Below are 14,723 nucleotides of genomic sequence, written 5' to 3'. Positions count from 1 at the left end.
AAGCTTATGTTTGGCAACATATATCACTTTCGTTCATTTACCATAAATATTATATTGCAACTGCTAATAGACTAGGTAGGTATGTCGAGGATAAAGGTGGTCATGAAACAGGTAAAAGAGACGAAAGAGACCGTTAATGACAGTCTTTGAGTGTACATAGGCGGAGAAAGGGGGTGAAATGAGATTTGCTTAACATATGTCTCTTTCTCTCTTGGTACATTTACTCGTTCGTGCATTCCTTCTTTCTTTACACCTTTTCAATTATACTTTCATATAATTCCTTACCATTTCGCCCCGTCCAACTCGATATTTACCCCTCTTTTAGTGTATGAACTTCTCTCCCGATTTTTACGTTTGCTCATCTTGACGTTTGTTTTTCCTGATTGTGACCTTTACTTATAAAGAGTTTAATTTTCATATTAAAAAAACCCTTATTCTTAGATACACGAGACACTTGAGTTACTTTTAGCTTACATGAATTATGTTCGAGGCACATATTTTACCATTGTAGATTCGGAAAAAGAAGAAGAAGAATTATTGTCACAGAAGTTTTGTAAACAATTGTGTACATTAAAGAGCCTTGCACCTTGCGTGGAAAATTATATTAAATATTATACAGGGCTAGGGCAGTCAGGACGTTTAAACGTAAGTTCATTCATGTGCAAGTCAAGCTTAGGATACAATACTCGAAATAATGGTTGAAAAATTATAATTCCTTCAGGTTCTAATTTGGTTAGGTTACGTTAGGGCTAACTACTTGTATATTTGTATTCATATTTCCTTACGTGCGATTCCTGTAAGTATATACAGTCTCTATATTATTTTGCATTTCCCATTTCTGTGCAGGTGTAGGGTTGGCGCACCACTAGAAACAATTGTTGAAAAATTGTAATTCTTTCACAAATTTCCTTCTTATTGTTCCCTGAAAGATTTACGCTGGGGAGCATGAATTTATCTCACTTGGCATAGATAAAGGCTATAGTTAAGGAGCCGTACTTCCCATTTAGGGAAGGACGAGAAACGCCATACTTTCAGGAATTATTCATTGACTATCTAGGATGTTAAAAAGTAGGTAATAGACTGAGTTCTTGCCCTTGTACTTAGGGTGTTTAGGTAGTGCAACAGTAAGATGTATCCTCGTGCACGGGAGATGAGAAGTAGCTGTTCTTAACTATTACCGTTTCCGGATATACAGCTTGAGAACTACAGTGCAAAAGCATAAACCAACTTTTGTTAGGTGGCCACTAAAAAGCACGAACGCTATCTAACAGAGTCAGGGTAGGGCGAAGCTGGTGGTCCCGCGCTGCAGCGAGACTGCGTTCGAAGGAAGCAGGCACGTCAGCGATGATGGGTATACGCGTAAATGAGGATAATGTAAAAGAAGCGGATTTTGCCAATTAATTATGCGAGTTTCCGAGCACTTGTTATGGCTTTGCAATAGTAACGTTGCACTTGTAGACATAAAATACAGCTTCTGTACAATGTGCAGAAATACACTGCCGGTAAAAAATAACATCAAAGAGTCATCTTTCCTATGCAGTCACTTATTTTATCCACCGTAAAGCACTTGTAATGATTTTACACTACTAACCCTACACTTGTAAACCTAAAATACAGCTGTATTCCTTTGTATAAAATTTTGTCGCCTGCAGAAATATGTTCCTTATAGAGATACCTTTTCATACAAGGTATTCAATTTCACCTGTAAATCTTCGAAAATGTGTGGCGTCAAAACTACACTAGCATCCAATTCCGTTACGTCAACTCGTTTCTCCTGTAAATCATTAATACTTTACTATGCTGGTGTGGCTAATCTACCATGCGGAAAAATTCCATATCTATGTGGTATATGTATTACTGTTACCTTATTATGAAAAAGTGGTAACATTACATGTTGCCAACCAATGTACCAAGTTACCGCCTCCCTTCCTACCAAATAAGGAACCAAGACTGTACAAAATACAAGGATATGGAATCTCCATGCATGGAGAAATTAACATGGAAGACTTAAGTGTGTGTACGCGATAAGAACTACTGTGCAAAATACATTAACCAACTTGTAGTAGGTGACCACTAAAAAACACGGATGCTATGTAACTGAGTCAAGGCAGGAGCGCACCAGGAGGATCCGAGCGGTAGCGAGGAGGTGCGTCCGTAGTGAGCAGGCGCGTCAGCGACGGTGGGTATGAGCGTGTACGAAGATGTATTTCCAATGTTAATGTCCGTGTGCATGGAGATTCCATAGTATACTTGTATTATATGTATTATTGGTTCCTTATCCTTACTTAGTGGAAGGGGACAACTTGGTACATTTTTGGTTGTCAACATGTAATGTTCCCACTTTTTCATAATATGGTGCCGATAATACATATAAAGGGCATATTTATGAGACTTTACACTTCGAGAGTTTGCAGGAAAGTAAAAATGGAAACAAAGAATGAGATATACGAGAAACGTGTAGAACGCAAAGAAAGCTACACTGGTACTGAGGCTATTTCTACATTGTTCAAACGAGGAACAAGTTTTTGTGTCCCGGAATCATAAAAATCCGGCGCCTGCATCTGGAACCACTTTCTTCCCTGACATCATCATTCACAAAACTTTTTGTATTCTAACCCAATCAGAACTTCATGAATAGTGCTAGAAACGTCAGGAAACACCACGTGCAATTCTCTGTCACTCGCTTGTTCGCACACCGCTGCTTCAATACGATCACTGCTCCTTTCTTCATCATAAACATCACACTGACCTTCTGCGAAGACACGACATTACTTCCGCACATATTGCTGGTTAGTTATGTTCCTGTACGCAGACACTATGTCTTGACGGATCTCCGATGGATGCTTTCCTTTTGCCTGCAAAAACCTAATCATTAGAGCAACCCAAAAGCATAAAAAAGCATAACAGCAATTTACACAAATGGTTGGTACCTTGAACATATTTGTGGTTGCCTAAGGGTCCAGAAGAAACTAATTTTAAAAGCATAATAAAGCATAATTTTAAAAAATAAAGCATAATTTAAAATATATAGGACAATTCTTGGAAAATTCTGTTTAACTGCAAGTTTAACATACTTTATTAAGGGGGTAGACTACTAAATATTTTTGAAAAACTAATAATTTTTCTTTTGCCCATTTTTCGTAAGTGGAAAGAGGTAATAAAATGTAACTTACTACAATAATAGATAATGTCATTCTACACCCGAAAATACGAATCGGAAGAATTTTCAGTGTTGCCATCCATAGAAATTACAGTGTGACCAGAATTTGAATTACTCAAAAATCTAGGTTAAGGCAGCGACTAGAAAAATGAACTCAACGGTTATTGATGACTTATCATGCTGTCTACCTTTCTTGTTTACTACTTTTTAAATAACATTTCTATTTATTTTATAAAACTTACATAAATTATTACAAAATAAATAAGTTATTACAAAATAAGTAGAAACATTTTTTAAAAAGTAGTAAACAAGAAAGGTGGACAGCATGATAAGTCATCAATTACCGTTGAGTTCATTTTTCTAGTCGCTGCCTTTATCTAGATTTTTGAGTAATTCAAATTCTGGTCACACTGTAATTTCTATGGATGGCAACACTGAAAATTCTTCCGATTCGTATTTTCGGGTGTAGAATAACATTATCTATTGTTGTAGTAAGTTACATTTTATTACCTCTTTCCACTTACGAAAAATGGGCAAAATAAAAATTATTAGTTTTTCAAAAATATTTAGTAGTCTGCCGCCTTAATATTTTTTAATCCAATATTTACAATGCAAACCTTATTTTTATTTCTGTAAACTTTTTGGTGTAACCCTTTGAAGTCGAGAAAAGAAAGAAAAAAAAAAGAAAAAACTTTCCGCCAACAATGAATAAACAATAGTTTTTTTCTAAGTGAAACTGAGCAGTTATGTATGATGATTCGAAATGTACAAAAAGTGCACAAGAACTCCACACTATATTATTATGTGTACCTCTTGAACTTAAGACTTTCTGTATTTTTTGGTGGCATCTTTTACTTTCCCTTTTTGTACATATGCACTTCTAAGGCGCACACAAGTGATAAAAAAAACTGACTCGTGTAAAGTATATCTGTTTACAGTGTGAAAGAAATAGGTTGCATAAAATATTAATAAATAGATCAAGATATTTAGAATATTTAATGTATAGTAAATATTATACATTATACACGATTAATGTAAAACAATGATTGAAACTAACAATAGAGCATAATTTGAAAAAAAAAAAATAAAGCATAATGTGGATTGCTCTACTAATCATGCTACGTATTTCACATCCGGTTGGTTTCTATACAGCCGCTGCCATTTCCAATGCGTGCTGTTCACACAAAGCTGAGCACAGCACTGACGAATCACTCATGGTTACTCCTAGTTTCGCCAACTTTGGTACACGTTTGTTTACCTAAGCGTGCAGATGTGTTCATATCTTTACTTTTCTGACAGGCCTCGTAAAATTGCTTTTTTATTTGTCATTTGATTCGGATTCATTTTCGAGTGGAAGCTCATATTTTTAAAGTCAACGTTACGCAGTGGATCAATATATTTCCAACCATCGGATTACGCAGTAAGCTCCATGATCGCCGACACAAATTTAAATGAGAGCTCTTTCGCACCTATAACGTAGGGCAACCCGGGTTTGGTTCCAAGAGGGAGCTTATTTGGTTCAGGTGACATGTTGAACTGTAGGTCCATTGTCATATAGCCTTGCAGCTGGAAAGGACACTAAACCGTAATACAACCAACTAATACATTTGAATTACGCGTATTTCTATGCAGATGTCAAAATATTTTAGTAACCGTTTATGACACGTTGACAAGTAGTAAGAACCTTTTAGAGTTTGATCATAAGAGCATATAAGCTATAAGCTGTACAAAAGTTAACATTTGCTCCTGATGGCCCAGTGGTAGAGCCCTCGCCTCTGGGGTGTGAGGTCTCTGGTTCGATCCATCTCCGTCCAAGTAGGCTTTATGGTGGACAAACTCCGTGTACGTGGTTTTTTTTAGAATTGTCTTACTTTCGTCATTCCACCAGTATCATCTATCTTATTACTGTCTGTCTCAAACTCGGTGCATAATCAAGAGTCGATCAACTTAAGAAAGAAAAAGTAAGCAGTAAAACAACTAAGTGTATTTTTTAAGTCTGATAGTGTCATAATGAGCATCGTCCTGAGAACTACTGTTGTCACTTGCTGTAGATAAAATAGGTGGCAAAGCAAACGATCTGTGATGAAGGAGAATTAATTAATATAGTTAACAATGTAGTGTAGTATTACATTGTATCTTATGAAGTATCTCTAAGTTCGTAGCTAAGTCCACGTAGCAAGGAACTATGCACAACCCAAAATGTATCACTGAAGGGAATTTAAATTTCTTCTTTTGTGAGGCACCAAGTCTAGGAGTAATCTGTTGACAGCATGCAACTTACGATTCAGACATCCTTGTTTCTAGAAAAGTCATATGTAACAAGTCCCACATACAATTTTTCATACATGCTTAGGTTGGTCTGGTTTTATTGCAGGTCATACATTTAGCTAATGACACAGTAGTTTCCAAATTAATCTATAGAATTTATTCCATCACAGCTCTGTGTGCAAACATTAGTGTGTATGAATGATGATACAAAGTACCAACTGTGTAACTCATTTCCAACTTAAGTGCTGTTTGGATAATATCTTGTTGTGAAGGAAAGAAGATATTTATTCAGCTGAACAAATGAAGCTCTTATATGTTTCTTTGAAATCCATTTTGTGGAAATACCAGATTTCGCGTGATAGTGGTGGTCATTGTGCAGATGGCTTTATTATAGGATGATTATGTTCGGACAGTCCCTGGGGAATAGTGATCAAAATATTGTCCTATACGTTAACGTTAAAAGTTGTTATTTCTGTATCGAATTAGAGGTGATTTAACTTTGTCGAAGTATGGTCGTTGTTAACCGGTATGATGAAGGGTACTTTTTAGCGACGTGATTATGATTGATCATGTTTTTGAGAAACAACACCGAAAAACTTTTACATATTAGTATCGATTTCAAAGCTTAATTAGAAAAACAACATTAATGATAACAGTGATTTGAAAGCAAGATGGTTACACTTGGTCGTCTCCGTGAGAAGTACATGACCCAAAATAGGCTTCGAATTTACAATAATTTTACGTGCGTTATTTGTTCTCCTTTTCTTCCAGTACTTCGCTTTGATTTATTGTTGATAGATTTTCGCAGAGACGAGTTTTTAAGAAAAAATCTTGAATGTTATCTTGCATTACTTCGCAGTTTTATTCTTACTCGTGCCTGTAATTAAAAATTGAGCTCGTAGTCCAGAACTCGTGAGTTTTGAAGATAATTAAGTAGGAGAAAGTGTATGAAGTAACACTCATGAACCACACCAATGACCATATAGAATATTTGCTAATATTGAATTGTGTAATTTCATTGTTGTCACTTTTCGAAATTCTTGTTATAAAGCTTGTTAGCACATCCAAAATTTTTATTTTATAAAGTCTGTTGGATACTTTGTAATTTCTAATCCTCCAGTAAATCATGTTGTCTAAAATAAGTATTGTTAATTGGTGGATGGGTGTGTAAAGTGCGTTAAGTCAGAAATTAGTGTTCTACAGAAATCGCATTTCAAATCTCAGATATAAGTCCAAAATCCGGTTTTGAGTTTCAGACATAAAACCAGAAAACAGTCTTATTAACATGAAGAGCTACAACAGCTAATTATTTTCCCAAAACTAGATTTTGGATTTATATCTGAACCCTCAAATGTGACTTCTCCAAAACACTAATTTTTGACTTTACACACCTATCCACCAATTATTATTATTAATAATGCAATCCCATTATTTGTCGACTGCCTTTATGGAAGTTTAGTTTTAGTTCTGATAGAATAGGATTCATAGGCCGATCTGATGTCACTTCCTATGTAGCATGTTGTTCTTTTCATTTTTCTGATTTCAGGTTTATGTTTCGACATGACAAATAACTTGTGTTGTAGACAGCATAAATTTTGTACTGCGGATACAGTTCAAGGTCAGTTAGGACGAAAGTCGAAACATTAAAAATATACACACTAGATATAGTCAAGTTAAAAATATTCTGTACTTACTTAAAAGTATATATATTAATCAACATGTACCCATACAAGCTTCATTTTTGTGAATGATTTGTGCAGCTTTTAGTGGTAAACAACTTGGAAAATAGTTTGATAAGGTGTATCGTGGATATGTAAAGGAGTAAGTTTTTGATACTGTGGCTTTTTAAGAAATGTAGTAAAACATTTTACTTTTCTCTTTATCTCTGATCTGATACATGTACATTCCCTTATAGTCAGTTACGATGGTAATTGTATATATTTTGAGTTGCAATTAATTCGTTAAAAAAATGATTAAATTAGTTAGTTATTTTTTTAATTTTAAATTTAATCATTTAAATTTTCAGGGGTTATTTTTTAGTACATTAACACTCCCCTGACGGAGATCGGGTTATTTTTGACCCATAAATGTTTTATTTTAACTTTTTTCCTACTTCTTCCTTTTTCCTGTCATCGGGCTAGGTATACTTCTTTTAACATACTACCATGCAGTAACTTTTCTATTACCCTAGCATTCTTTATTTGTCAACCACAAATAAATAATTCTTCGTGTGGGTCTTGAATGACCCAGTCTTCACTGTTTACGTAAAGGATATTTTATTAGTCGTGTATACTTCACACCATACAATTTGTTGCCGTTGTTCTCATTCCGTATGATCATTTTGTTCTTTGCTCATTCCGTTAGGGCACTGATTACCTTGATGAACCACTCCATATATTCCTAATGGAAATTCAAATCGTTCCCACAATGCAACAAAAGTGACTCTGCGACACTACCGGCTAGAGTTGTAACTAACTGCATCATGTGCTACTGGGAGTAGCTAAATGTATCATTGGCTAATTCTATCACGCTCTAAATGATTTGATTCGTTCTTGCTTTTACTAGTTCGTAGTACCCAACTTCCTTGAGTGGCGGCGCCACAGTCTCCACAGTTTCAGCAACAAGAACATTGAAACCTCTTATACTATATTATTACTCTATGCCTGACGATGCTCCAACATGTCAGCCGTGTTGTCAGGTGGCAAAAAAATTCCCTCAAAACGGGAAGTTCATATCAGTGGCGGAAATGAGGGTATTTCTTCCAAATATATAGGATACGAGATAATTTTCTTAAAATATGTACCAATGGAAACCCATGGTACATATATATATACATGACTGGGTGTGCTTGTTGCATTATTTATTTGAGTGAAACATTGAATCATAATGGAGCATGTCATATTACGGACGGGAAATTTCCCTTCCCGAACTGGTAACACTGCCTGTCAGAGTAAATATCAAACTGGGGGTAGTAGTATAAATTTTGATAAATAGACTAAGACAAACAGTGGCGGGTATAGCCTGGGCCGGGGAGCCTAGGACCCCAGTTTTCTGAGTGATAAAAAAATAATTGAAGATATTATTTTTGAAAGTTTATAGTAAGCTATCATAGTTTGAGTTCTGGCTGCTCCCACTTTTTACCTTCTAGATCCGCCACTGAAGACCAATATGTTCACCACTGATATCAAGCTCTAAATTAATTGGAAATCTAGTAATAATACTGTGTGTTCCTTTAAAAGAAATAAAATATTGATGGGTCAAACATCACCCTATTTTCGTCAGAAACGTTATTTCTAGTATCTTCGCTGGGCGTGTAGATCATTTTAAAAAAATCCTAACGATTAAAATATTAATCATTATTTTTTCTGTAAATTCTCAGATTCATGGCATTTTATTTTTACTGTTTATTAATTCTCGGTTGCTTGTGCAAAAAGTATTAAATCACAAAATTCCATTTTTAAATGTTTAGTATCGTTGAAAAGAGAAAATAAAATTCCCTGAGGGGAGTAAATGAAATTCAAACTTGTACCGTAGTTATGAACTTTTGTATTCTCAAGTATCTCAACAAATCATCAATACTAGCAAACCCGCACGTCCTGCGCAAACGCAGGACACGTCATCTATGTTGAAAATTTGATCGAGATCGGTCAGCTGGTTCAAGAGTTATTAAGTTTTATTTATTTTTATATATCTCTTCCCTCCTCTCCTCCTACCCTAAGTTCTACCGTCAAAGGTATATGATAAGATCCACCGGGAGCAACAGGATTGCGCACACTGTAGATCCCGAATTGCTCACACATCTCTGTTGGTCTTTCTGAACACAGATTTTTGTCCAACGTTGCCACAATGGTAGATTTAAAATCTGTGCGCAAAGAAGGTTTTCCTTCAGACTAGGATAGAAACAGAATTTAGAAATAAAATTCATATTATATTGTGGATTAACTAAGTATAATTTGGTCAGTAGATACAAGAAGTCATGATACCTCCAAACAGGGTTGGCTGGTTTAAACCAAGGTTTAAACCAGCTGGTTTTTTCAAAAAAACCAACTGGTTTAAACCAAAGAACAAAAAAATGTTCGTAAAAGTGTAAGTGTTTGTAAAATCTTGATGAACACACATTTGTGGGTTATCACGTTTCACTCCCGTATATTATTCGTATTATATTCAGACCTAAATTCCCCATTCATTACTCAAAAAGATTATACTACAAAAGCAACTTTTTTTTACAAGTTTATAAATGTTTATTTTGTGATTTTTTTATAGTTGTTATTATTGTTATGTAATTGCAATCGAAGAAAAATTCTAAATATTGTTTCGTTTCAATGTTTACTATTGATAAAATACATAGAAAATGCCGTACTTTTTGTGTGTGTGTGGGGGGGGGGTCATACAGACCCCACGAGAGGCATTTAGTGAAATGAGAAGTATCTTTGGTATCTATTTATGTATAAATGAGTTTGAGTCAAAGTGGACTAAAATAATTCGTATCTTTATTCACTTTTCTTATTGATATGCAGATTAAGTCGGTGTATTTCTTTAATTTGGACCAATAAAAGTCGTTGTTAACTAACTTGAACTAAATTAGTTCTTCAGTACTCCGTAGTACTTTGAAATTGTCCATATGTAATTCTGAACAATGGTTTCACTTGTGCAACTGTTTATCTTTTTGTTCTTCCGAAATGACTCTTGACAGTTATATTAAGAAGCATGTAAAGATCAATACAACGTATTTTTTTTTTTTTTATCAGGATTCCTTCGTGAGTGAGTCGGCAGACGTATCGCATTTGTGGCCAATTAGTCCTGGTTCTGAGTTCAAATGGAGGACAATTTCTCTCGGATGTAACTCGAGAAGCGGTTTTTATTCCGCTTTAAGCTTATGTGACCCCTTCCAGCATAACCCGGTTGTTGCATAATAACATCAAGGCGAAACAAACTTATTTCTGTCCATATATGATATGAATATATAGAGCAAATCATTTAAACCATAAAAACCTGGTTTAAACCAAAAAAACCGGGTTTTTTGGTTTTTTTTAATAAAAATCATGGTTTTTGCCAACCCTGCCTCCAAATTTACAATGCAAACGTTAAAATTTTCTTGTCTCATAATCTGAATCCCTTTGGAGTTCTAGAACATATTTTTAGGTACTAAAGTAGCGTCTTCATTATTCGATTAAAAAAGAACCAATAAAGCTTTATACTTTTTTTCAAGTCTAGAGGCACTGTAGAACACGTTACATATGGTTTCACGCCTTCCTGCGTCGAGACATAGGAGGTGATGACATCATAACTTTTAAAAAATATTTTTGTTAGGCCTATTTTCATTATTTTTTGGCGGGCTTACTTTCGCACCCAGAAGATTGAAATTTTGTACAAACATTCAGTCCACCGAGTACTATTTATTAGATTTTTTCGAATCTCTGCGTTAGCACAAGGTGGATCCAGAGGGGCAAAAAGGTAAATAACAGGGATTTTGTGGTTTAAAAAAACTGTTTTCGCGATTTTCCCGCCTGAGATACATGATGGAGACATGTGAAGGGTCCGTTTGAAGGCAGTTTTATTCTGAAGATAATAAGGGGCGAACTATGATTCTAGGATAAATAGGGATGTCTCAGGAAATGTTCTGCCTGAGATCAAGGTATTTTACAGTAAGCTGGGGCATTGTGGGGATTATTGATATTTTCCCCGCCCTGACTGTTCAAGATAAAAGCTTAAAATTTTGTACGGACATTTAGTACACCCCTTAGTGTTTTCTAGTTGAGTTTTAGGTCTCTGCATTAACACAGTGGGGTTCCAGAGGGGCTCATTTTTTTTTAATAAAAAGAAATATTTTCAAAGAAAAATCCCGATTTCTCTCAAAATTTCCCTCCTCAGGGACATGATAAGGAGATATGAATGGTACCGTTTAAAAGGTTGGTCTATTGTAAAAAGAAAACGGGGTATGAACCATGATCCTATGATAAATAGGGATGATGCTGTAACCGCTTGACTGAAAGTCTCTAATTTACCTTAAAAACCGGAATCTATAAGGGTTAAGCATTTCATACTGCTTCAATATAATGTTATGTTTCTTTAAATCTTCCTTTTTTGTGTATTGGTATATCCTTTCGCAATTGATCTTAATTTTAATTTTGTTTCTGATTGTATCTTCAACGAAAAGAGATCACCTGATAAATATCTGGACCAAGTGAATAGAATTATTAATTGTAATGTTTGTGAAATGTTTCCGCCCTATTTTCGTTCGAGGAGCTATTGAGGGTTCTGAAGCCCATATTCTAGGTGGGAACCTAAATAAAACAAAACTAACATTTATGATGACATTCTTAATGTTAATAATAATAATAATAGTAATATAGTATACATACTTCCCACTACTAGCCAAGTTTTAGGGAAAAATTGAAAATTGAAAAAGTGAATAATTTTCTCCATTGTCGTAAAGTTTTGCTTTGGTAAATTTATTGAGGTCTGTCGTTAACGTCTGGTCATATAATAGGATACTTGTTACAATAATATGTGCGATACAATAAACTTAAACTACAATATTATTAGTATAATACAACGATGTGAGTAAACTACTTCCTTACACTAATCACACTGCATTCTAATATAATCCTTGCAAAATTACACGATTTACTTATTAATAATATGGAACCTGTCAGTATATATTTTAAATAACTTTCCTAAATCTAGTTAGAATATATAATTAGAAACAGTGTGATGTAGCTACCTGCTAGTTTTATTACATACTCTACGAATATGCACAGTAAATGCTATCAGTGTCCGTACCTAATGTTACTCGCACAAGTTAGGACGATAATCTTAGCTTCTTCATTTATAAATAGTAACTTTTCTCCATCATAACTGAACTCAACTTCTCTTTCAATCACTTACTGAAGCAGCCTCTGTAATATTTCTCGGAAGAACTGGTGTGAGATCTTTCTTTGCGAATACAGTATATAGCTTCTCTATCCTTATGTGTTAATTCTTCTGTATTTTCTAAATTAGCTCACTCCTAGTAATTTTATTCGACCCTTGGTTCGGGTATTCCGCTGCTCTTTTCTTACAAATTTACATAACACAAGAGAAAATATTTTCCATCTGACAACATTACTTAATTTTTCTGTGCGCAATTCTGTACATAATGACAGCTTGTCAATGACTTTTCAGATAAAACTGATAAAACTGGAAAAGTGTGCGCAATCTCATTGCAGCCGATCCACCCCAAGTCCGAACGTTATCTATGTTGATAATTTGATTAAGATCGGTTCGGTGGTTTAAGCGCGATGAAGTCACAAAGACTTTTACTTTATTTTATTTTGTTACATATATGCCTCCTTCCCTACCCCTGCATTGTACCGTCAAAGTAAAATTATGAAAACATCCCTGGTCCGAATCGTATCTATGTTGAAAGTTTGATTCATTTTCATATATTTACCCCCCTCCTCTCCCGTCCCCTAAGTTCTACCATCAAAATGAAATAATAAAAATCTCCCGAGGTTCAGACTTCATCTATGTTGAAAATGTTATCGAGATTGGTGATTTGGTTCAGGAGTTATTAAGTTTATTAATTTTTTTTTATAATTCCCCTCCTCCCCCTCGTCTAAGTTCTACCTTAAAAGTGAATAGCTAAAGATACTCCCAGGCCAGAACTGCATCTACGTCAAAAATTTGATCGAGATCGGTCGGGTGGTTCAAGAGATTAAGAGTCACAAACATAGTCATTTTCAATTTGGATATGAAGTTTTTTGTTCACAGACGCCGCTATTAATATATAGATGTTTAAACTTAGAATTGAATTTTCTCAAAAAGGTACTTTTTCACTAATACTTTTTGCACAAACATCCAAGAATTATCAGTTTTGTATGTATGTGGATATGGTTTGATTTTGTATTGTATGTTTTTCTAATTGTCCTCTTTGTTTGTGTTTTTAGGATGTAGCTTAATTAAGCCGAAATAATAATGGAAAACTCAGATAGAGATCATGATAGTATCTCTGAATTCGAGGTTATTACTTTCACATGCTCTTCTGTTGACATGAAATTGGATGATGATGATTGTGATTCTTCAACATCTGATTATGTATCAACTTCATTTTTGGTGGAAGATGTTGAAGTAGTATCCATTCAGAATCAAATATCTAACTCTAGTATTAATGAATCTCTTGGAGCGATTAATAGTAGATATCCAGACGACAAAGTAGTACTCGCTAGCGATGGAGTATTTGGTGAAGTTAGGAGAAGTTCTGCGGTTGAAGTAGTTGAATCTGTAGACGTGAAAGTAGACAATGATTTGGTACGTGTATTATCAGAATATGAAGTGAATAAGCAGATAGACAGCGCACAAGATCATATGCAAACATCAGATGAGGTGGTTGAGCATGCAGACAAAAAAGCAGACAGTGATTTGTTGTGTGTATCATCAAGACATGAAGAAAATGAGGAGATAGACAGTATACAAGATCATGTGCAAACGTCAAATGAAATGGTTGAGTCAGAAAGGTTAGTTTCCAAGTCAATGCATTCTTTAAATTTGGTTTTCAAATTTACGAATGTCATCAGTATTTTTAACCATGTAATTCGATAGCGTTATAAGTCAAGCTTAGGTAACTCGAAGTGTTTTCGAAAATTCAAAATGTTCCAAGTGATAAGAAATACAAGATCTGGGAAATAAAAATTTTAATCTAATTCTATTATTAGAACGAATTAGGCTGTCATAAACAAAGTAATTTTTATGAAGTTAGAGGTATTACTACTAGTACCGTTACAGCTTCAGGTATAATAGCACTCTACTACATATTAATAGTGACAAAAGTAGTATTCAACTCTGTATATTTATTCTTTTAAAAAAAGTAACCTCTAATACCTAAATTTCAGAAAATAATTTCAGAATAACCATAAAAGTTTTCTATTCATTGGTTAACTAATGAAGAAAAGTTATATGTATTGGTGCTAGCAATTTGCAATCTTTGAAAAAAGAATCTATCATTGTTGCCTCTTCTCCTGATACATTTTTTCACAATATTTCCAAGGATTGAAAACTTCAATGCAGTTTGTTCGACATATGATTGATTGTCAGTGAATATAGGATCGAAATTTATCAAGCATAAAATCTGAAACACAGTCGAGCATCCGTTTCCTTGTTGTAGTATTTCGCCACCCATGACGTCTTGCTTGGAATCTACTGCTCTCCAGATCTTATCTTCATATTTCAAAATCGATCAGAACATGTTTCCAGAAATCCCGAAGTTGTTTTTCCAACTTCCTTAATGATGGTTTTAACATATTCTCAAAGTTTTCAA

General features: G+C 34.6%; 1 protein-coding gene across 4 annotated transcripts in view; it reads left to right on the top strand.

Annotated features, from left to right (window-relative positions):
• The first annotated feature begins 525 nt into the window (after nucleotides 1–525).
• Nucleotides 526–14,723, top strand: part of LOC145690641 (zinc finger and BTB domain-containing protein 21-like) — a 47,624-nt gene continuing 33,426 nt past the window's right edge. For 2 of the 4 annotated variants that reach the window (XM_081765729.1, XM_081765732.1), the window contains exons 1-3: nucleotides 526–645; nucleotides 6,975–7,046; nucleotides 13,357–13,923. In XM_081765729.1, coding sequence (XP_081621855.1) covers nucleotides 13,385–13,923 — 539 coding nt within the window. In that variant the 5' untranslated portion in view covers nucleotides 526–645; nucleotides 6,975–7,046; nucleotides 13,357–13,384. Of the gene's footprint in view, nucleotides 646–683; nucleotides 797–6,974; nucleotides 7,047–13,356; nucleotides 13,924–14,723 lie in introns of those variants that run through there. The other 2 variants (XM_081765730.1, XM_081765731.1) reach the window with 2 other exon arrangements.

The sequence above is a fragment of the Thermobia domestica genome, chromosome 7 (genome assembly GCF_964235325.1).
Source record: "Thermobia domestica chromosome 7, izTheDome1.hap1.1, whole genome shotgun sequence".
Lineage (NCBI taxonomy): Eukaryota > Metazoa > Arthropoda > Insecta > Zygentoma > Lepismatidae > Thermobia > Thermobia domestica.
Note: the sequence above shows the minus strand (reverse complement) of the source record. Positions and strands in the feature narration are given on the sequence as shown.